General features: G+C 36.9%; 4 protein-coding genes and 1 pseudogene across 13 annotated transcripts; 2 read left to right on the top strand and 3 right to left on the bottom strand.

The window, feature by feature from the left end:
- Window positions 1-335: 335 nt before the first annotated feature.
- Window positions 336-2,361, bottom strand: LOC137729202 (uncharacterized). Of its 2 annotated transcripts, none has more exons than XM_068468061.2 (3): window positions 2,204-2,361; window positions 752-946; window positions 336-642 (listed from the first exon to the last, which is right to left on the bottom strand). In XM_068468061.2, the coding sequence occupies exons 2-3, from the start codon at window positions 932-934 to the stop codon at window positions 550-552; spliced, it is 276 nt and encodes a 91-aa protein (XP_068324162.1). In that variant the 5' UTR covers window positions 935-946; window positions 2,204-2,361; the 3' UTR covers window positions 336-549. The 2 variants fall into 2 exon arrangements, with proteins under 2 accessions (XP_068324162.1, XP_068324163.1); XM_068468062.2 differs by having other exon boundaries at window positions 2,194-2,345.
- A 4,304-nt stretch (window positions 2,362-6,665) lies between these two features.
- Window positions 6,666-9,207, top strand: LOC137729523 (3-ketoacyl-CoA synthase 4). The gene has a single exon (XM_068468495.2). It carries the CDS (start codon window positions 7,223-7,225, stop codon window positions 8,741-8,743), a length of 1,521 nt encoding a protein of 506 aa, XP_068324596.1. The 5' UTR covers window positions 6,666-7,222; the 3' UTR covers window positions 8,744-9,207.
- A 3,937-nt stretch (window positions 9,208-13,144) lies between these two features.
- LOC137730156 (pantothenate kinase 2-like) lies at window positions 13,145-16,097 on the bottom strand. 9 transcript variants are annotated; one of them, XR_015952358.1, is made up of 7 exons: window positions 15,393-16,097; window positions 14,986-15,176; window positions 14,549-14,595; window positions 14,343-14,458; window positions 13,830-13,928; window positions 13,426-13,515; window positions 13,145-13,316 (listed from the first exon to the last, which is right to left on the bottom strand). XR_015952358.1 is itself a non-coding variant. In XM_088677914.1 (6 exons), exons 1-5 carry the CDS (start codon window positions 15,575-15,577, stop codon window positions 13,862-13,864), a joined length of 606 nt encoding a protein of 201 aa, XP_088534040.1. In that variant the 5' UTR covers window positions 15,578-16,097; the 3' UTR covers window positions 13,145-13,591; window positions 13,830-13,861. The 9 variants fall into 9 exon arrangements, 5 of the variants coding, with proteins under 5 accessions (XP_088534040.1, XP_088534041.1, XP_088534042.1 ...); XR_015952359.1 differs by having other exon boundaries at window positions 13,426-13,503; XR_015952357.1 differs by having other exon boundaries at window positions 13,426-13,928; window positions 15,393-16,096.
- A 1,526-nt stretch (window positions 16,098-17,623) lies between these two features.
- On the bottom strand, window positions 17,624-17,753 carry LOC137730360 (U4 spliceosomal RNA; annotated as a pseudogene).
- A 2,177-nt stretch (window positions 17,754-19,930) lies between these two features.
- LOC137727360 (uncharacterized) lies at window positions 19,931-21,916 on the top strand. Its single transcript, XM_068466224.2, has 4 exons — window positions 19,931-20,573; window positions 20,694-20,783; window positions 21,037-21,104; window positions 21,461-21,916. Exons 1-4 carry the CDS (start codon window positions 19,956-19,958, stop codon window positions 21,597-21,599), a joined length of 915 nt encoding a protein of 304 aa, XP_068322325.1. The 5' UTR covers window positions 19,931-19,955; the 3' UTR covers window positions 21,600-21,916.
- Window positions 21,917-22,268: the final 352 nt, after the last annotated feature.

The raw sequence follows: 22,268 nt of genomic DNA, 5'->3' as shown, positions 1-22,268 counted from the left end.
GTTCTTACTTGAATTAGAGATCAAGTGATGTTTTTGTTCTTACCTGAATCAACCAGAGCTATATTGACGGAGATTCAAAACATCGACGGGTCTCGGCCCTCGGGGTTGTCCACAATATCTAGTGTCTGCTTGTGTTTGAAGGCTAGCGGACTCGAACAACTGACATCCACCACCATAGAGGCCAACTATAGACCAAAACTTCCCCGAAGCACAGCTTACAAATGGTATGAGTTTGGTCCTAACAGCTTGTGTGAAGTTCCATAGTTCGCTATACAAATGCACTCCTGTGCAATCTCATACTACATACTAAAAACTACCCGAATAGCAAAGCAGAGTAAATCACAAGAAGTAACATCGGTGTTGACACTAGGTAATCGAGTTCATAATAGTCGCGACTTAACCTACAAACTCAAGTTTTCGTACTGGTCAAAATGAAAGTGCAGTACCACAATTTTAACAAATTACACATCACAAGAATCTAACTGGTTAAGGCCAGGAGCAAAGTTTGGTTCTCAAGATATATGCCTATAAAACGCAAGAGAAGATGTCCTATTTTGCCACTGTGGTTTGAAGGGGCAGAGTACTCTCAACTTCCTTGGTGTCAGCGCTCCTCTCAGAGACGATCTTTGACAATCCAAACATCTGAAAACAAATGCAAAATTATTGAGTCAGAAACAGAAGCAAACCTATTGAGCAACAAAAACAGTTGCGGATAGGTTGTATTAGCATTAAATTTGAAGTGGGAACAAACCTTGTTCATGGTCTTCTTGAAGCAAGTTTTGTGTTCATCCATAGATGCATTTACAAAATCATCAATATGATCCTTCAAATCCTCCAAGAAAGTGGCTTGTTCGTTCTTCTTCTTTCGACATGAAGTGGCGGCTGGGTTTGCAGTAGCAGGTGATGGCTCTTGTTGAGTTTTCTGTGATTCCATTGTCAGTAGCACCTGAGACACAAGTCATTCGTTATAAAAGATCTAGACAGACGACAGATGGCCTTCAAATTTAAAATAATGCAAACCGATCCATTTCAAACTAAATCCAAGGACTAGTCACAGCAAGTCACTTCAACAAATTCAGTTATATCATCAATATTCAGGGTAGAAAAATGAAGCAGAATCAACGCCTCTCAATTCTTAAAAACACACCATAAATGCAATAACTGGTTCATAATTATGTGCCAGAAACATACAAAACAGAACGAAATACAAATGAAAAGCACACTGATTTAAACTTTTCAGTTGTAACCAATTAGAATCAGAGCAGCTGGATCCATATATTGGCATAACAAGCAATTTGGAAAGAATGTATTGATATTTCGTGCAAACAACAGATAAATGTGAGGGGAAAAGAAATTAGGACCAAACAACTTTCAAGTAAATATTACATAAGAATATAAAAGCACCATGAAAGCATTCAGATGGCCTCAGAACCCTAATTGCTACCACTCGAGTTATACGTCTCTCACTAATGACCAATGTAAAATAAAAGCTTCCAAAAAGTTAACTTTTTCTGTGGGCTAGTTCGTTTTATCTTCTTATGCTCGCACTAATATGAGATTCAAAGGTTGATTATTGTTTTAGACCCCCAATATCCCACAACCTCTACAATCACATCTGTGCAGCAGGGACGTCTCTTTCCGAAATTTAAACAAAAAAAAGGAGCACGTCCATGTAAAGGCAAAGAGTTCTTAATCTTATTCAGATCAAGAACAATCATCTTCCCTCACCGATCACATAATTAAGATTACTTAAAAACCAATACCCATGATATCATAACATCAGACAGTAATCAGGTGGATTTTTGTTGAATTTACGGTCCATATTGATTGTCTGATTACAACACATAATAATTGCACAAAATTTACCACATAAAATATGAGGAAAGTATGTTTGAGCTACACAATTATGGATACAGAAACCGCACACCAAGTGTTTGACGAAATGCCACAGTGAAACTACCATAGGAAAACATACCAGTCTACCGTACAACAACTGGTAAAACAATCAGGGCAGAGATATTAACAATTCAAAATTAAGCTAAACATAGATTTAATCTGGTAAAGATGCTAATGATCACAGCAAAAACATTTCTGATTCGAAAAATTAAGAAAAGAAAAGTAAAGATTTCTGGCAAAACAATTAAGATTAATATTAGGTGATAAAAGATTGAATAAAAAGCGAAGATTCAGAACCTGCACGTACCTCTGATCGCGAAGAAAGCAAGTCGAAAGCTTATTCGCAGAGAGAGATGGGGTGTTGTATTTATAGCTGGCTGCTAAAGGGGGAACCGCCTCTAGCTAGTGTGGTTTCCAAGCAAACGGAGGCCAGGCCGCGTCCGTTGTGGAATTCGGTACGTGGCGTTCAACTATTGGGCGGATAAGTTATGAAGCAAACGCGACGGGGTTAGAGGCTGCCCGTTGTGCAAGTTTTCTCTGTGGGCCTGTGGATTTGTCTAATAAAAAAGTATTTGAATGAGAAAGGGCCTTTCTTGCCATGAACATTTAAAAGTTTTTATTTTTTTATTTTTTTTTAACGATATTATCTAAATTAAAAGAAAGATGGTGGACTTAACCTTACAATGAGCTAACAATAATATATTTCAAATTTATCTTTGACAAGAATCGAACCTAAGACATCTACTTACAAGTAAAGATAAATACTATTATATCATAGTACTAGATGGCCACACTTAAAAGTTGTGTATTAAGATTTGGGTCCAAAAAATTAGCATGATTATTAGGTTAAATTCAGTATTAATTTTTTCACTTTTTTTTCTTTTATATTTATTTATAGTTTTAAAAATATTAGAGATAAATAAAAGTTTTCTAATTTCATGCATTTTTAGATCCAATAAATCTACTTATTATTATCGTTTCTCTTTTTTTTTTTTTTAAAAAAAAAACTACTTATTATCTTTTAACAAAGAATTAATATATTAACATAAATTAATCTAGAGAACATATGATCTTAATTCAAGTAACAAATATATGAATGTATAATACCCATACGCGAGATGTGAAACCTAACTAAAAAAAATACAAAAATAGATATACCCACAAGCAAAACACATTAATCGCGATACATATTGATTATAAAAAGGAATTGTCATATAAGTAGATAACTTCAGTTAACTTGTTAAATCTATAAATGAGGTTAGAGCAAGAAGAAAAACAAAAATAAAATCCTAATTTGGTCGTTAAATGACAACATGCCATGTGGGGGTCCACTTCCTCACCCAAAATTTAAACATAAAATAAAAACAACAAATCGCTTTTTACCAGCTCAACTTTAAATCACACAGCAAACACATGCTCCATCTTTTGAACATTGAAATGTCAAACATCAGGTTATGAATTCGTTGCAATATTAGATCTTGTTTGCTTGTCCGTCAATTTGCCTGTAAACAGTAAGCACGAGGCCCACTCCCTTACCCGTTAGAACTCCATGCTGCTGACTTCCCAACAGCGGAGTGGCTATTTCCATTCGCTAAACCGGCGGTAACGGGTATTGACCCGATTGTTGAATCGGGTAGCTTCGTTTGTCCTTCGCTCATGTTCAGATTTACATTCACATTCCTCACCGTGCTCTCTTTCTTCATGCTGGATGCTTCTCTGATTGGGAATCATTCCGTCCCAACTTTTCTTCTCCTCCGGCTTCCTCTTTTGCTTCCTGCTTTCTCAACACCTACATCTCCCACTTCGTCTGTGCATCCAGAAACGCACTCTCCGGCTTTGACGACTCGACTGGCAACGAAGACGGCGCGTTCAGTAGGAAGATCATCGTTTGGTGGTCACTCTTTTTGGAAATCTACATCAAACCTGTTGGCCAGCTTCGATATGTCAGCAGCGTGGAGTTCCAGGCCTGTGAAATTGCTGAGTATAACGATCAAATTTTTGGGTGCGAGGAGCAACGCTCTTCTTCCCTAATTTGGATGAAAACATAACTGTGGCCTAGCTAGAGTATTGGGCTGAGAGGGTGGTCTTGGCCTGGTTGCTTATTTGGTTTGAAAGCCTAGAAAAACCTAATCAACAAAAGGAATGAATCCAGGCCTGTGAAATCTCAAGCAATAAAGCCCAATTTGTGGCAAAAAGGGTAATTTATCACCGATCAGATCAACAAATGATTGAATCTTTCTGGTCAGTAAATAAGATTGAAAACGTGATTGAAAACGTGATGAGCCATATGATTGCTGCGTTTATATTTGAATGTACCAAAAGAGGTCAATGCACTTATTGCTTACATTTTGACTAATCTGTCCCACGAAGAGTTGTTTGGACGAGGATCCTCTTTGTGAGGATCCCAAATATTTTTTAATCGTGTCTGTTAATCGTATATTATATGATCAATTTTCGTCAAGTACTATTTGTGTTCAGTTTTTTTTAATGAATTCTGACTACACGATTAAAAAATCTCAGGATCCTCACAAAGAGGATATGGAGAGGATCCTCATTCAAGTTGTTTTCTATTATACTGGCTAAAAGACTAATTACGTTACGAGAAGTACTAAGGAGACTCTTAAAAGTGAGACTCTCTATAGACTATCTGTCACTTCATTTTTTTGGCACAATTCTTGTGCCAACTTTACAAAACATTGTGACAAAGGGATGAGATGGCAAATAGTTCATAGAGAATTTCATTTTGAGAGTCTCCTTAACCCTTCTCTTACGTTATATTATGAGATATTCAATGTCAGCTCAGCCTCTAAGGATGAATTTATTTTATTTTTAATTGATTTTTTTGTAACGAAAAAATCACTAACAAATAAAAAAAATTAACTTTCTGTTATCATATATTAAAAAAAAAAAATCATAATCACGGAAAGAAATCATACAAAGTCACAAATACTGACATTACAATTTAATATGAACATCTTATTCGAAAAGAAACTTAGGCCTACTTGGTATCTTGAATTAAAATTTTGTTTAACAAATAATGTACTTACATTCGTCATTTCTGAAAGTTACAAATTCATTTCATTTAATAAATAATGTACTACGGTCTAATAGTATTCTTCTTCACTTGTAAGTGAGAGATTTTAGGTTCGATTCTCACCAAAAACGAATTTGAACTCCATTATTGTTAGCCCATTGTGAGGTTAAATGCATCATGTCTCCCTTAAAGTAGATAATATCATTTGTAAAAAAAAAAAAAAAAAAAAAAAAATTGAATACCTAAAAAACGTTTTACTTCTCCCAAAGGTTAAAAGCTGACCACTTGCTCGAAATTGTACAGTCACAAGTGATGGTTTTTATTTTTTATTTATTTTTATTTAGGAATATAGGTATCCGAGTCAACCAGTATACCAAAACCAAGCTATTCCCAAGCAGTATGCCAAAACAAAGCTGTTAACTCTAAAGAATGTTGTGGGAGTTAATTTCCCTAAAATAGTTACTTCAGTTATGTCCAAAGTTCTCTCAAGTTTGTGACCAATAGGGCTGGTTTGGTACGGGACCGAAAATGGGATCCCGAATCCCAAACAGATTCTTTTCGGGATAGGAATTTAAATAGAGATCTTGAATTGAAATTTTAGTATTTCGAGACGGATTAGGACTAGAAAATCTAGTCAGAGCTAGGATTTGAATGTCTCATCCTACACAGAAATCCCAATTCGAACCCCATTGCAAAAGCCCCAATTCGAAACCCTAACCCTAATTCAAAACCCACACACAGAGAGAGAATCGCTAGAGAGAATTAGAGACAGTCATAGGGAGAGAATTGTGTGAGAGAGAGAGAGAGAGAGAGATAAAGGGTTGGTTGTGTGACTGTGTGGGGGTGGAGGAGGGTGGAGAGTCGGAGACGATGTGGTCTTGAGGTGGGGGATGAAGTTGTGAGGTGTGGTGATGGTCGGAGTTGAGAGAGTTCGTTTGAAGAATTTGAGTGAGACTCTGAGAGGTTGGGTGGGTGGCTGTTGAGGTTTGAATTCAAGAAAGAGAGACTAAGAGAGAGTTGGAGTGAAGGCAGAGATGAGAAACAAATGAACGATCCAGATTAATCTGAAACCATCCAATGGTTGAAATTAATCCTAACCAATAATTAAAAATATATTTATATATGGTTTTCAGTTCGGTTCTGAATTACAGAATCAATGAATAACTCACACCGAATCCTGTACCGAATAGTTCGGGACTGATTCAGATTTTTTGGTTAGAGATTATTTCAATTCGGAATTGGGATTACTTTGGTATGTTTTGGGGCCTTCAAGATTTTATTCCAACCCTAGTGACTAATATGATTGGGAGGTGGATTGTCTGCCCTGCCATTTCCATACTCTCCTCATGCCCTCTTGTTTGTGTGGTCACGGTTAAGCCACGTCAAAATTTTATATTCCTATTACTTTTTGTTTTATTATTTCTATAAAAAAAATTAATATAAAATATTAACGTGGCTTAACCATGATCACACATCACAGGAAGGCATAAGAAAAGTATGAAAATAGAAGGGCAGACAATCCACCTCCATATGATTAACCTCAGAAAGAGTAGGAACATTTCCCTTTTTACAGAAAAGAAAATATAAGCAAGTTTTGACTAACAAAAGTTTAATACAATATTATAATTTTTCACCAAATCAAAAAGAAAAGAAAAACGAAAAGTTTGGATGCATTATACAAACAAGCATCCCCATGTGTCCTAGTCCCCATCAGCATTTCTCTCTCAATTCCCCGTCAACATGGGAAACTCCCGAGTCCCCATCAACATTTTTCTCTCAACTCCAACGTGCAGCGGAGCACGAAATCGTGAAGCTTCCCCCCCTCTCTCTCTATCATGTCCCCATTCGACACGTCCATCCCCCAAATATTTTAAAACCCTCATCCCCCCAAATTTCTCTCCTAAAATTTTATCATTCCATTTTCTTGCATCACTCCTCTTCCTTTCCTCCTAAATCCTAGGCCAAACAGAGACGTTTACAAACACAAATAGCATACCAAACCCCTCATAAACCTCTCTCTCTCTCTCTCTCTCTCCTCCAATCATCATCATATCATGAATCTTCATTTGTGATGATGTTTTAGTTTATCAACCTTCTTGTGGTCTATAATCCTTACTGGGTCGTTTTAGTTTATCAACTTTCAACTCCTTATCTTCTCCACTCAGATCCGTCTTATTCTCATACACACTTCATCCTTTTCGCCAGATATAAACCTCTGAAACCTCTCCGCTCAAAACCCGTCTCGCAAAACCCCATATTTTCAAACCCAAGTGCCCATTTCCCACAACCATCATGTGCATTTCTCCGGCCACCAGTGGAGGAGTTCGGATCCAACAGAGCCGTCGGCTGCCGGATTTCCTGCAGACTGTGAACTTGAAGTATGTGAAATTGGGTTACCATTACTTGATAACCCATCTCCTGACTCTCTGTTTAGTTCCTCTAATGGCGGTCGTCGTCATCGAAGCCTCCCAGATGAACCCTGATGACATTCACCAGCTCTGGCTCCAGCTCCAGTACAATCTCGTCAGTGTCATCATTTTCTCTGCTATGGTTGTCTTTGGATCCACCGTTTACATTATGACCCGCCCGAGATCCGTTTACCTTGTGGACTATTCATGTTACAAGCCGCCGTCGCATTTGCAAGTGAGATACCAGCAGTTTATGGAGCATTCGAAGCTGACAGGGGACTTCGATGAGTCATCGCTCGAGTTCCAGCGCAAGATTCTCGAGCGCTCTGGCCTCGGAGAGGAGACTTATGTCCCTGAAGCAATGCATTACATTCCGCCGAGGCCTTCGATGGCGGCGGCTCGCGAGGAGGCAGAGCAGGTGATTTTTGGTGCATTGGATAATCTGTTTGCTAATACGAATGTTAAGCCCAAGGGCATTGGTATTCTTGTTGTGAATTGTAGCTTGTTTAATCCAACACCTTCACTGTCGGCTATGATTGTTAATAAGTACAAATTGAGGGGGAATATTAGGAGTTTTAATTTGGGGGGTATGGGGTGTAGTGCTGGAGTTATAGCTGTTGATCTTGCTAAGGATATGTTGCAAATTCATAGGAATACGTATGCGGTTGTTGTTAGTACTGAGAATATTACTCAGAATTGGTACTTTGGGAACAAGAAATCCATGTTGATACCCAACTGTTTGTTCCGTGTTGGTGGGTCGGCAGTTTTGCTTTCGAATAAGTCCGTGGATAGGCGTCGGGCAAAGTATAAGCTTGTCCATGTTGTGAGGACTCATTGTGGCGCTGATGATAAGGCATTTAGGTGTGTTTATCAAGAGCAGGATGATGCCGGGAAAACTGGGGTTTCATTGTCCAAGGATCTCATGGCAATTGCCGGTGGGGCTCTTAAGACTAACATCACAACATTGGGTCCGCTTGTCCTGCCCTTAAGTGAGCAGCTTCTCTTCTTTGTTACTTTGGTTGCGAAGAAGTTGTTCAACGCGAAGGTGAAGCCTTATATACCAGATTTCAAGCTTGCTTTTGATCATTTTTGCATACACGCGGGAGGAAGGGCTGTGATTGATGAGCTTGAGAAGAATTTGCAGCTTCTACCAGTTCATGTTGAGGCGTCTCGGATGACTCTCCACAGGTTCGGTAACACCTCGTCTAGTTCGATTTGGTATGAGTTGGCTTATACAGAGGCAAAGGGGAGGATGCAAAAGGGGAACCGTGTCTGGCAGATTGCTTTTGGTAGCGGTTTCAAGTGTAACAGTGCAGTGTGGGAGGCTCTTCAGAGTGTAAAACCTTCTCCTCATAGTCCATGGGAAGATTGCATTCACGGGTATCCGGTGGAGACCGTTGCCTAGCAGAGCTCAACCACAATCTGCTCAGGGACTGAGTTTATAGCAAGGAAACATTAATCGATATGCTGGTCAATTAATCTTGTTATTTTGCTGCCTCCTTTATCATTAGTGTTCCCTTTTTTTTTTTCTTTTTTTTTTGACTTTTTTGACTTATTGGGCATGTTATGTGGTATTTGGTCATATTAGTCATGATGTTTTTCATTCCCTTTGCTCATGTTAGTCGAGTAGACTCAGTTCCCGAACCTTGGCTCGGCTCTTGCTCGTTGATACTTTGCCGTTCATGCTTCCCCAAATGTAGTGTGATTAGTATGGTTTCCTGCAGAGCATTGGAGGGCAATTGGAAAGCTAAAATGTATATGGATATCTGTTGTTTGAAAGAATTTCATATATATGGATATCTGTTGTTTGAAAGAATTTCAATGTATGAGTTCCGTTGTGAGAAATAATAGCTTGAGATATTTTAAGTCTCTTGATCTTTTTCTGTGTGATTTGTATTTCGATATGGCCTACAAATGCTCTTGAGAAACTTCGTTACGGCCTGCAATTGGGTTCGCGGAAACTTTCGAATTACAAGGAATTGCTTCAGCTAGCGCTCCCTTGTGATATAAGACATGTCTAGTGATCTGTGTGTTGATGCTGATGAATTTGGTTAGATACTATAAAGTGATATCCCTTATCCTTGAGAAGGGATTATCTTGTTGAAGTATGCCACATCCTTCATATCTATGAGGAAAGAAGAGTTTAAATATTATAACCCCACTCCAATTATTACCGAGATTTTTCGTATTAAAACTTCACACTTAACGGATTGTGCATGTGGTAATTAACAAGTTGGAGATAATATCGATGTTGTTGGAAGTGGGTATTTGACCCGACTCTCTATAATTCTACAATGTTCCAGTGCTGCAGGTGAAGATATATCTCCGTTTTATGTCTGGATTGCACGAAACTTGAAAGTGACGTTTTTCTACTCTTTACCTAACTTCCTCTTGCTGTTATTAGGGTTCATCACCAAATCTGTATAGCATCATTTTGCTTTTGATTTCAGGTTATGGATGTGGATTGTATTAGTCTTATCTGTATATTTTGGCAAGTGCCAACTAAGCTCTACATCTGTTTATTGCTTTCAGACAATAAATTGGGGTGATTATATGCTTCTATGTAGAGCGCATTTTAAAACTAATTTTAAACATTAAAATTATAAATAAATACTCAAACCCAACAGCGTTTCAAGTTCCTCACCTACCCAACTCCGGCAAACACGGATCCACGGCCCGCGACCAACTGTATGCTACCATGCTGGGTAGGTTGCACTCTCTCTCACAAGTTCTTGCTTCTTTGCTTAAATTTTTCTCACGAGAAAGAAAAAGATGTTGTCTGTCTCCCAGGCGTGGGGGCAACTTAATCTTACAAAGCTCGGACAAATCACTAGCACTTGGGTGGCCTGAAGCGTCTTTACGCAGCTAGTGGATTCTTTTTGGTTATGGAAAATCCATCACTAAAACTTGGGTGGCCTGAAGCCCTGATATGCATGATTTGAATTTCTTATTCTTTTTCTGATATATAGATTGAGATAGTTTTGGAATCTTGACTAATATGTTAATATATTGATAACTTACATACATGAGTCTATTTTCTTTTCTTGTTTGTAAATTGTAAAGTTATGTTTAGGGATAACTTTTTATTGTATATTGTTCTCTTCTTGGGCAAAGTTTGGGTGAGTGAAAATTCAACTATCTGTATATAGAAAGGGGTGGATTGTATAAAAGTCGTTTATTCATTGCTGGATATAAAGGTGTGACGCTTGCCCACACATGTGAGGATGACTTGTGTGTTTTACTTGAATAAACGATGGGAAAACAACATACGCTGAATTAGGCGTCTCCACGCGTGTCTCAAGTTCTCGCAAAGGTTTGATAATTACAAATTTATGTTGGATTTTTTTTTTTTTTTTTTTTTTTGAAATATCATATAAACTTACACGTATTTTTTTAATTTGGAAAAGAGACGTCCACGCATTTTTTTTAATTTGGGAAAGAGACTTACACGTATTTTTTTAATTTGGCAAAGTTTGGGTGAGTGAAAATTCAACTATCTGTATATAGAAAAGGGTGGATTATATAAAAGTTGTTTATTCATTGCCGGATATAAAGGTGTGACGCTTGCCCACACATGTGAGGATGACTTGTGTGTTTTACTCGTATAAACGATGGGAAAACAACATACGCTGAATTAGGCGTCTCCACGCGTGTCTCAAGTTCTCGCAAAGGTTTTATAATTATAAATTTATGTTGGATTTTTATTTATTTAATTTTTTTTTTTGAAATATCATATAAACTTACACGTATTTTTTTAATTTGTCATCTCATCTTAACTCTGTTAAGTTTTTTATCCAAAGGAAGGTTATTCTGGACTTCTAACCACATTTCACAAGTTTATTTTTTTATTATTTTTATACAAAGGTATATGTACGCTAGGGGTGGGCAATTAATGGTTGATGCTTGGGAACATTATCCGTTATTCTTGAAGTTTTAGGTCATAGGTGTCAGAGATCACACTTCTAGCTATGATGGCACCCTTGGGTAGGCCTTGATTCTATCATATGTTGTAAAATGAACTCGAAAGTGTGTTGTGAGAGAGATACATTGTCATGCCCTAATCCCGACATACGTCCAAGATCAACATGTGACGTTACCAAGTATCCGTATCTCAAACATACCCCGCCTCCGGGATATGGCAAATCACAACTCGAGAATCGATCCGTATAGTAATTTTTCGTATACTTTATGCCTGCATCTAACATCCTCGTTAGACTGCCTACGTACCCTAAATAGGGATCAAACCATTCGTAGTTCACCTTCATTATACTTGAACAATCATCACATAATTCACTATGTTTCAATATAGAACCACACTACAGGCATGTAACATCACGAGGAACATTTGACAAAGCACAACAATATTCTCTAACCACATTGGTCAACGAGTCTAATCATAGTCATAACAACCATATCCAATATCATTCAATAGTCACACCAGCAATAACACGTACAAAACATTGAAATGCAGGGCTAGAGCGACACAGTTTGGCCTGAAACATACATCTCCGAAGAATAGGATCAAAATCAAAGAACCAACAAGTCAAATGATGCAATTTCGGACCACTCAACGAAATCATCAACATCGAGTTCCAGACCACTCAGTGGAACCAAGACACCAAAGGGATTCCGGACCACTCAACCGAATCCAACTAAAATATGGTACCTACCGAAATGTCCCAAGTACCACTAATCCTCATCACCCCTGGTATACGTATGGTCCCCTATCGCGAATATACCAAGCAGAACCATAGGCATAATCTCATCATGCAGGCGATGATCACCCATCGCGGATATGCCAAGCATGATCACCTTTGAATAAGTATAGTTGCCCATCATGGATATACCAAGCAGGACCACATCCTAAGTCTAGGTAGTGATCACCCGTAGTGATCACCCATTGCGGATATACCAAACATGATCACTTCTAGAATGTGTATGGTCCCCTATCGTAGATAAACCAAGCAGAACCATAGGCATAGTCTAATAACATAGGTAGTGATCACCCATCACGGATATACCAAGCATGATCACCCCTAACAATCCCTTATCTTGGATATACCAAACAAGATTGTATCCTATAGCTCTCGGTAGTGATCACTCATTGCGGATATGCCAAACATGATCACTCCTAAGATGTATATGGTCCTTCATCGTGGATATACCAAGCAAAACCATAGCATAGTCTATTCGTGCAGGCGGTGATCACCCATCACGGATATACCAAGCATGATCACCCTTGAAATACGTATGGTCCCCCATCGCAGATATACCAAGTATCACTGCTACTTGATGCAATTAGTTTAGCAGACAATCTACCCCTACCTTAATCCCTATGATTTCCAAGATAGGCCCACCATGCCCTATTAGGTCTCTAGTCGTGCTAAACTCATCATTTACAAATGATTCGAAACATTTTATCCGAAAGTCAACCTTCGGTTGACATGGTCACTTGTAGGATTGACAATACTACCTAACTTAGTCTAGAAGATCCACCCACCAGATCTCCGATCCATAACTTCCCAAGAGTTTCATTAAGCTTCTAGAACAACATCCTAAAGTTTCGTAATGATCCAACAGTCGGATCTCCGCCAATTGATAAAATTATACGGTGATCGACGTTTAATTTTACAAACTTAGAAAACCAATTCGGGAAGATCTGTAAGTCAGATTCCCAATCCGTCAGTTCCTAATATCTTCAAATATTATGTACTATTACGTATTTAAGTTTGTGAAAAGAAAAAAAAAAGATGCCCTGTGCGGGCACCCAAATTGGAGTATCATATTTCTTTTTCTGTTTTTGGTGAGAAAACAAATTGTAATATCATTAAATATAAGAATACAACTATAAATTTGCATAACTGGTATTTTATACAATTCTGTACAAATGTTGGAAACAAACTTTAAAATGTCTTCGAACCCTTTGTTTCCAAGAGCTTAATCATCTCAATAACTTGAATCTAATCATCAGTTGCAGCCTGTACCCAAAATCAAACCCACAAATTTCATAAGAATAACGTTAACTCAAGTCCAACTGTTAAAGTGATTAGAGTTGAGAACAACACTAAGATATGATCATATAAATACCTGGGAAAAGTAGAATTTCAAAGGGGTTGCAGTCATAATTTACCATACAAAAATCTCAACAAATTCACTGCAACCGTTCTGCAACTTCAACTAAGAACATATAAATTGACAAGTTCATAAATATGTAGACCACCTTCAACCTTGAAACAACAAATGATCTCCCAATCTACGTGGGTATTCAAGAATAAGATAAAGAAAGCATAGATACTATATTTATGACCAATGGGCAGAGGGCAAGGTACAAACAAAGCATTTACATATGAATGAGGGAGAACAACAATGAGAATGGAATCAATGAAGAGCACGCGCATACTCACACATATAAATGCATTAATATTTTCTCCTTTTTCAGAAACTCAAAAAACCAGGAAATTCCAATACAAGAGTTTAGAATAGAAACATACAGTTCTTCCGAGAAGGAAAGCAGCCCCTGCACCTAAAGTGGCTCCAATTGAATCAGCAACAAAGCCAAAAGGTAGCCCAAAATGATAACCACCACCGAGCTGAACCATTAAAATGAGGATTCACATAAGGGTGCAAATTTGCAATTAAATAAAAATACAAAATTTCTTTTTTGAAAATATTTCCTCTCTGTTTCGCCCTAGACCATGAATTGATATTGCAGAATATAACAGTAAAAGAAAACTATAAGTGAATTATGCAAAGCATATGCTAGATCATTAGTCTACAAGAATTGAAGTGCAGTAACAACAATTGCTAAGGCATCAGACAAATGCTTACAGTAAGTACTGCATGTTATATCTTTAACACTTGCAGGATTAGACTGAATGTAAAACATATATATAAAGACACTTCATACACAAGTAGCTGTACAACTAGTAAGTAGACCCAAATGCTTGCAGTAAGTACTGAATATAACAGGATTAGACTGAATGTAAGTGGTCTTAGGATCTCACCTTAAGCAGAAAATTTGCTCCGGCCACAAGACAGTCCATTTCATCTGCCTTTCAAGAGAAATCCCAAGCTTTTCTTTAAAAAGATCTGCGTACTTGAATGCCCCACCACCTATGGCCTGCTCACCATTGTCACGAGTCAATAAATTAGCTTGTATACATGCCAGAAAACAGTGATACAATGGCCAAACCAAACAGTTTGTTTTTACCTTAATAACAGACTTCGTGCTCCCAGAAGCTCCGTGTTGTTCGGAGCCTGAAATCATCTACAACCATAAGCAATGACCCAAAACCAGAAAATGATAACTACAACTACTGAACAAGCAGCTATATTCAGGGCATATAAGATCTTTTTTTGTATGTAATTTTCAGAAGTTCAAATCTTCTGAAACTACAAAAATTTTGCAGTCGAAAATATGGGTACTAATTACTTAAGCTGAAGTAGTTCATTTACTAATAAAAATGGTAGTTTGAACTTTCAATCCAAGATTTCAACATCAACACTTAGTTTAACAAAACAAGGTTAAAAAGTCTCAATTAGTGAAAAAATGAATCTTCCCATATCCCAAGTTGATTGAAACGAAAAATGATACAAATGAATCAGCAGATGGAAAGCAATCAAATACTTCTTAAGCATTAAGCATACCAGTAAGGCGAAGTTGCTTGGATTGAATGAAGTCTATACAGTCATTGATTTTCTGAGTTTCAAACTTTGCAAAATGGAGCTGCCTTTCAAGAACAGGACGCCCTCTATCGCCATTAGAAGCTGCTAAACTCTCATTCGAAGAAGACGAATCGTCACTGTTCGTTGAGAAATACACCAATTTATCAGAGAACCTGCCAACAGACAAAACAAACACAAAAACAATCGAAAAATCATGAGAATTTGAGCAATTGGACTCCAAAAATTAAATAAAAAGCCAGGGTTTTGAAATCTCTGTAATTCCAACGTCCCCAATTTCCATTTCGGGTCGGCTTCCTCTTGATTTGAGCCTTTATTTTGGAAAAGAACTTACACTGGAGGGCAGCCCACGAGGAGAGGATCATCTTTACCTCATGGGTCGAGGTCTAATTCCGGCAAGCTTGGCCGTAAATTGGCCGGAAAATCCGCGGTTACCGTTTTTAGATATGAAATTGAGGAAATTTGGCTTCGAATTTGATGAAACTAACTTGGGAGTTGGAAAAAGGACGGGAAGAGGATTTTGGAGGTACAAGTTGACGGTCGTTGGTGTTCTCATCGCTGTCGTTTCTCTTCGACTTCCGTTGTCGGCGCTGTTGCGTGGAAGAGAAGAGGAAAAGGAGAGAGAGAATGAAGTGAAGGAGCTGTTGGACGTTTGTGAAGGGGAGAGAGAGGATTTAGCTCTTTACTCAAAAGCAAGACACCAAGCTGGAAGGCACCAAAAATAAAAGGGCACCAACCTCAAATTTGAAGGTCACTAGTATTAGCGACATTAACTAAAAAGACATAAAAAAGAGTCAAGAGTGTGCAAATATTGGTGTCCTTATAGCCACTTTCTAGTAGTGAGAGAGAAGAAGGCCCTGCTGCGATTGTTCACTTTCATAGCTTCATGACTTCATCAAGTGGGAATTCTTCCGGTTAGTTTGCTTAATGGATTAAGGTTTTGTGTTTTGTCTAGTTGTGATTCATGAAACTAAACCTTTGTTGTGGTTTGATGGTTTATAGAGCGTGGTTTGATGGTTTACAGAGCTGAACCACAATCTGGTCAGGGACTGAGCTTATAGGAAGGAAACATTCATAGATTTGCTAGTCAATCTATCTTGTTATTTTTCTGCCCCTTTTATCATTGATTTTTTTCTTCTTTTTTGAATTATTTATTTATTGGGCAAGTTATGTGGTACTTTGTTACGGCCTTCAATTGGGTTCGTGGAAACTTTCGAATTACAAAGATTTGCATTGTGATATAAGACATCTTGTGATCTGTGTGTTGATGTTGATTAATTTGGTGAGACACTATAATGCCATGAAGCAGTTCCAACTAGGGCAGCTATAGTTTTATCGTCGATTATTCCTTGCTCTTGAGAAGGGGTTATCTTCCAGTGATGCAGGTGAAGACACGTTTCCGTTTTATGTTGGGATTGCTCGAAACTTGGAAGTGACATTTTTCCACCCGTTACCTAACTTCCTCTTGCTGTTATTAGGGTTCATTACCAAATCTATAACTCATCATTTGCTTTCGATTTCAGGTTATGGATGAAGATCTGGATTCATCTCATCTGTATATTTTGGCAAGTGCCAACTAAGCTTTCCATCTGTTTACTACTTTCAGATAATATAGACTATGGTGATTATATGCTTCTATATAGGGTGCATTTTTGCTCAGCCACATTAACTTTAGAGTATGCTTCCATACACCAATTTGTTTGCTTTGTGTCTCATATTCTAACCCTAAAGAAATGAAAAACCCAAACCCAACAGTGTTTCAAATTCCCAATCGAGCCAACTCTAACAAACACCCATCTCACAAGTTCTCACTTCTTTACATTTCAATTTCTTCTCCTTTTTTTCATGAGAAAAAAAAAAGGTGCTATGATCAGTCTCTTACGTGTGTGGGCAACTAAACCTTACGAAACTCAGAGAAATCACTAGAACTTGGGTGGCCTGAAGCTCTGATATGCATGAATTGAATTTCTTATTCTTTTTCTGGTATACTGATTGAGATATTTTTCAAATCTTGATTAATATGTTAATATATTGATAACTTACATACATGAGTCTATTTTCTTTTCTTGTTTGTAAATTGTGAAGTTGTGTTTAGGGATAACTTTTTGTTGTATATTGTTTTCTTCTTAGGCAAAGTTTGAGTGAGTGAAAATTCAACTATGTGTATATAGATATGGTGTTATTATTTGCATCAATAATTAAAAACTCTTTTTTTTGGGTCATTAAAAACCGTTCATTTTGATAAGGGTTTTTATTACAAATGGTCCTGAAAATTGACCCTCACCAACAAGATAGTCCCTGAAATTGAAAATCAATCAATCTAGTCCCTAAAAATTGATGTAGCAAATCAATGTGGTCTTTCCGTCACAATTCTGTTAAAAATTCTGTTAAGTGCGGATATGGCACATAAATGGGCCCCACAAAATTCACGGGTTTTTGTCACAAATGGTCCTTGAAATTGACCCACACCATCAGATGGTCCCTGAAATTGAAAATCGATGAATGTAGCCCTTGAAAATAGGTGTCGCAAATTAATATAATCCTTCCGCTACAATGGATTTATTTTTTTATTTTTTTTATTTTTTATAGTATGGCCTACTCTGAAGAGAGATTCATTCCATAAATTCTCAAAGGCACAAGGCTTAACCAAGGCCTAAGAGGGATTTTGGAAATAGTTTTCAACCAACAATAGATGCAACTCGGTTATAACCTCATTATCACTAGGCAAACCTATCTACTCTTTGAGTTATTAAACCACTAGGGAAGCACCAAACAAGCTTTCCAAGATTAAGGTTGTGAGGATGTTGATCGCCTAAATGTTAACGGTTATATCCCAGAAGTCGTTGCCAATCAGCCAAGCTGTCACCAATCCAAGTTCAATTCAGTGAAGTGTGTCGAAGTATGTAAAGATGGGTGTGTTGAGATATTTTTTTAGAGAATAGACAGCGAAGGAGGTAGATGAATGTGGACTGGGATCGGAGGTGATTATTGGACTGGGTTTTTGAGTTGACTTTTTATTAACTATTAAATTATTAAACCTATTTGTAATTTTGTTTTAATTTACTTAGACTTGTGTGACCCATTTATGTGTCACACCAACACATAACAAAATTTTGACAGAGTAGCGACATAAGGGCTAGATTGATTTAAAACACTTACTTGCGGGACTACATTATCGATTTTCAATTTTAGGGACCATTTTAATGTCACGGGTCAATTTCAAGGACCATTTTGATGTTGCGGGTCAATTTCAAAGACCATTTGTGATAAAAAAAAAATGAAGGACTTATGGGACCCATTTATCTGCCACATCAACACTTAACGTAATTTTTAACAAAATTGTGACTGAATGACTACATTGATTTGTGACACCTATTTTCAGGGACTATATTGATTGATTTTCAATTTCAATAATTATCTTGATGGTGAGGCTCAATTTCAGGGATCATTTATTGATAAAAAGGTGTGACGCTTGCCCACACTTGTGAGGTGACTTGTGTGCTTTACTTGTATAAACGGTGGGAATTCAACACACTCTGAACCGGGCACCTCGCGCTTGTCTCAAGTTCTCTCAAAGGTTTTATAATTACAAATTTATGTTGGGAAATTTTTTAAAATGTCATATAAACTTATAAATTAATTTGTCATATGAATTAAAATTTTTAAGCAATTTGTTATGTGAATTTTCTGAAATTGTTAATTTGTCATCTCACCCTTATTCTGTTAAGTTTTCCATCCAAAAGAAGTTACTTTAGACTTCTAACCTCATTTTCACAAGTTTATTTATTTATTATTTTTATACCAAGATATATGTATGCTAGGGCGATAAATTGCTTTTCAATTTTTGACTTCAAATTGGTTTTCAACTTTTGACTTTCTTTTTATAAGTTTTCTACTTATCTTCTAGTACGAAAATTACATGTCACTTTCATTTCATAAACTTATGGTGAACTTCTAAAAAAATACACTAGGCTCACTAATATGAAGTTTAACTAATTTTAAGTTTTGAGAATTCAACATGGTCAATCATGTTCATCAGGAAAAAAAAAAGGGGAGTTGAAATGTCTGAAATAACCTTGAAAATCCAAAATAATCTTGAAAGAGACCAAAGTGGGGAGTTGAAATATATAAAATAACTTTGAAAATAAGTCACATGCCTTGCACATGACTTATTTTGAATAAAAAACTTAACGGAGTTAAAGTGAGATAACAAATTAATGATTTTCAAAACTTGATATGACCAACCTCTTAAATTTTAATTTATTTGATAAATTAACAAAAAGTATAAGTTTATCTGATATTTCAAAAAATTTCCAGACCTAATATGTTAAATATATTGATAACTTGCATAAATAAGAATAAGCTTGATGGTTAGCTATATAAAATAAATGCATGCATGAATACCTTCCAAATGTAAGATCATGGAGTGCTGTGATGACAGTGCCTAGGTCGTGTGGGCACCATGCGATTACAATGCTCATGCCATGGTTGATTAGTTGAATGGTTGGCAATGGTCGATGGAAAACATGCAGTACCGATAAATGATACGTAATAGAGTAGCATACACAATAAACGATTCGGTGTTTCAAACAAGTACTAAAATCATCATTAATCATATTGTTTCTCATAGGTGATTTTTATAGAAATGATTTTTGATGAAGGACCTAAAAACTAAAGGGTTTGGGTTGTTTTAAATACAATGTGGAGTGAGTCTCACAAGAATGTCCCCAATAAGCATCTCAAAGAAATTAGAGATTCTCTCATGTCATCAACTTTATCACGTGTCAATCATTTATTGAACAAATAATGCACTTTTTCAACACATAATAAATATTTATTAAACTGTAAAGCAACTATCAGATGCCAACTTGTCTTTATATACAATGCCGGGCCATTATTTTGTTCCCTTGTGTTTGTGAGAGAGAGGGGGAGAGATGGGGAACATTGTTGCAGTCGGCAAGTTTATTATGCATGGGGTTAGTAAGCTAGTAGGGATGATATCCCAAACTGTGGAAATCGAGCCAGGAACTGTCATGAACTTCTGGATCCCCAGAAAAATTACAGCAAACCAAAAATCCAACCCAGCCGTGGTATTCATCCATGGGTTTGCAGGGGATGGCATCACAACATGGCAATTTCAAGTGCTATCTCTTGCCAAAGACTACGCGGTTTATGTTCCTGACCTTCTCTTCTTTGGCGGCTCCACAACGGATAAACCAGATAGGTCACCTGAGTTTCAAGCGGAGTGTGTGGCAAAGGGTTTGAGGATGCTTGGGGTGGAGAGGTGCACCTTGGTGGGGTTCAGCTATGGAGGCATGGTTGGGTTTAAGATGGCTGAGTTGTACCCTGATTTGGTTGAGTCTATGGTGGTAACTTGCTCCGTTATGGCTTTGACCAGGTCAATCACCAATGCATCTCTTGAGAGACTGGGGTTCAAATGCTGGTCAGATTACTTGCTTCCCGACTCGGTTAAAGGTGTGAGAAACATATTTGAAATTGCTACCTATAAATTTCCGCATCTCCCTGATTGGATTTACAAACACTATTTGGAGGTATGTTATTTTGGTTAGATAGTTAATTATGCTAACTAAGTAACCCACGCATGTTGATCTGGAGTAGTACTAGTTTCATGCTTCTTTTGTGGTCTTAAACATTTGAGTCAATGGCTGCAGGTTATGTTTGAACATAGAAAAGAGAGCGAGGAACTTTTAGCGGCATTGGTTGTGGATGACAAGGACTTTGCAGCTGCTCATTACCCACAGGTTTTCTTCATATACATTACAGACAATCTAGTAATATGAAGAGCTGTTTGATAACCATTTCGTTTTTAGTTTAGTTTTTATATTTTTAAACTGAAAACTTGTTTAGTATTGAAAACCCAACACTAAATCTATTTTTGTGAAAAACTGAAAACTGAAATGGCTATTAAACGGGTCGTAAAGCAATAAAAAAAAGTGATCTATCAAATGTTTTCTCCAAAACTTACTTTGATACAAATGACTCGTTTTCTTGCAGCGGGTGCATCTGTTGTGGGGAGAGAATGACAAGATTTTCGACATGGAAACTGCCAAAATCCTCAAGAAGTATGCCTAACTTGTCTAAGACATATACATTATTTTACTCATTCAAGAACTTTCACTTTAATATTAAACTTAAAATGGATCAAATCATGGAGAATGCTAAGGGACCATGTTTTTAGACTATATTTTATCATGTTTTTAGACGATACGTTATAGACTACATGATGTGATGTGATTGATGATTGGATTTCTTCTTTAGTGCTTTTAAAAAGAAATCCAATGATTAACTGCTACGTCATTTGGCTTACAAAATATGGTTCAAGACTTCATGTTTTTGGCAACACTTAGTCATTGAGGTTATAGTCATAAAAATCTTTCTGATAATCCATTTATTTTGGGGCCTTCTGATTATATTACAGCCAACTAGGAGACAACGCAACTCTAAAGTCAATAGAGAAGACCGGCCATCTTGTTCACATGGAAGGACCATTTGTTTACAACAGGGAACTCAAGAAATTTCTCTCTTCTCAGTTAAAAGAAAATGTGCACGAACTGTAAGCAAACTTTGCAAACACTTAAACTCAATAGTATGAAATTAAATCACTGTTTTAAAAAAGATAACGTGATCGATACGTGGTTCATTTTGTGTCGTAAATTGTTATTGAGGTTGGTCAAAAAGCCCTTCAAAGAAAGAAAATACAAAAATTGTGAGCTGATATCAGGCAATCGATTTCTTTCTTCCCCCAGCTACTTCTTTGCAGGTTGTGTTTATTTTCTATGTAATAAAATATTTGAGCCACAGTTGTATGAATGCATGTTCTACACTTTTGCTAACGTTATTGATGATGAAACAAAGACGATATTTTAGATGTCAATATGTTATTAGTTTACTAGAGCATTTCCAATAGTATTCTTTTTTTTTTTAAATTGTTATTGGTACTTCAAAAATCTCATTTCACACTCCAAATTTTCTATATTTTGAAAGAAAAATATATTTGTGAAGAGTATAAAATGAGATTTTTAAAGTACCAATAACACTTTTTTTTATTACTTTTAATCATGTGATATTTTTAGTATTTCTTTTTTGAGAAAAAATGAACAAAGACACATTATCATAATAAAAAGAAGAGTAAATTACCTAAATCACCTCAAATTATTGGGGCACTACAATCTCATACTTAATTTTTAAAACATCGCAATGTCTACCTTATCTTGTGAAACTCCATC

The sequence above is a fragment of the Pyrus communis genome, chromosome 10, assembly GCF_041283825.1.
Source record: "Pyrus communis isolate YQ-2024b chromosome 10, ASM4128382v1, whole genome shotgun sequence".
NCBI lineage: Eukaryota > Viridiplantae > Streptophyta > Magnoliopsida > Rosales > Rosaceae > Pyrus > Pyrus communis.
Note: the sequence above shows the minus strand (reverse complement) of the source record. Positions and strands in the feature narration are given on the sequence as shown.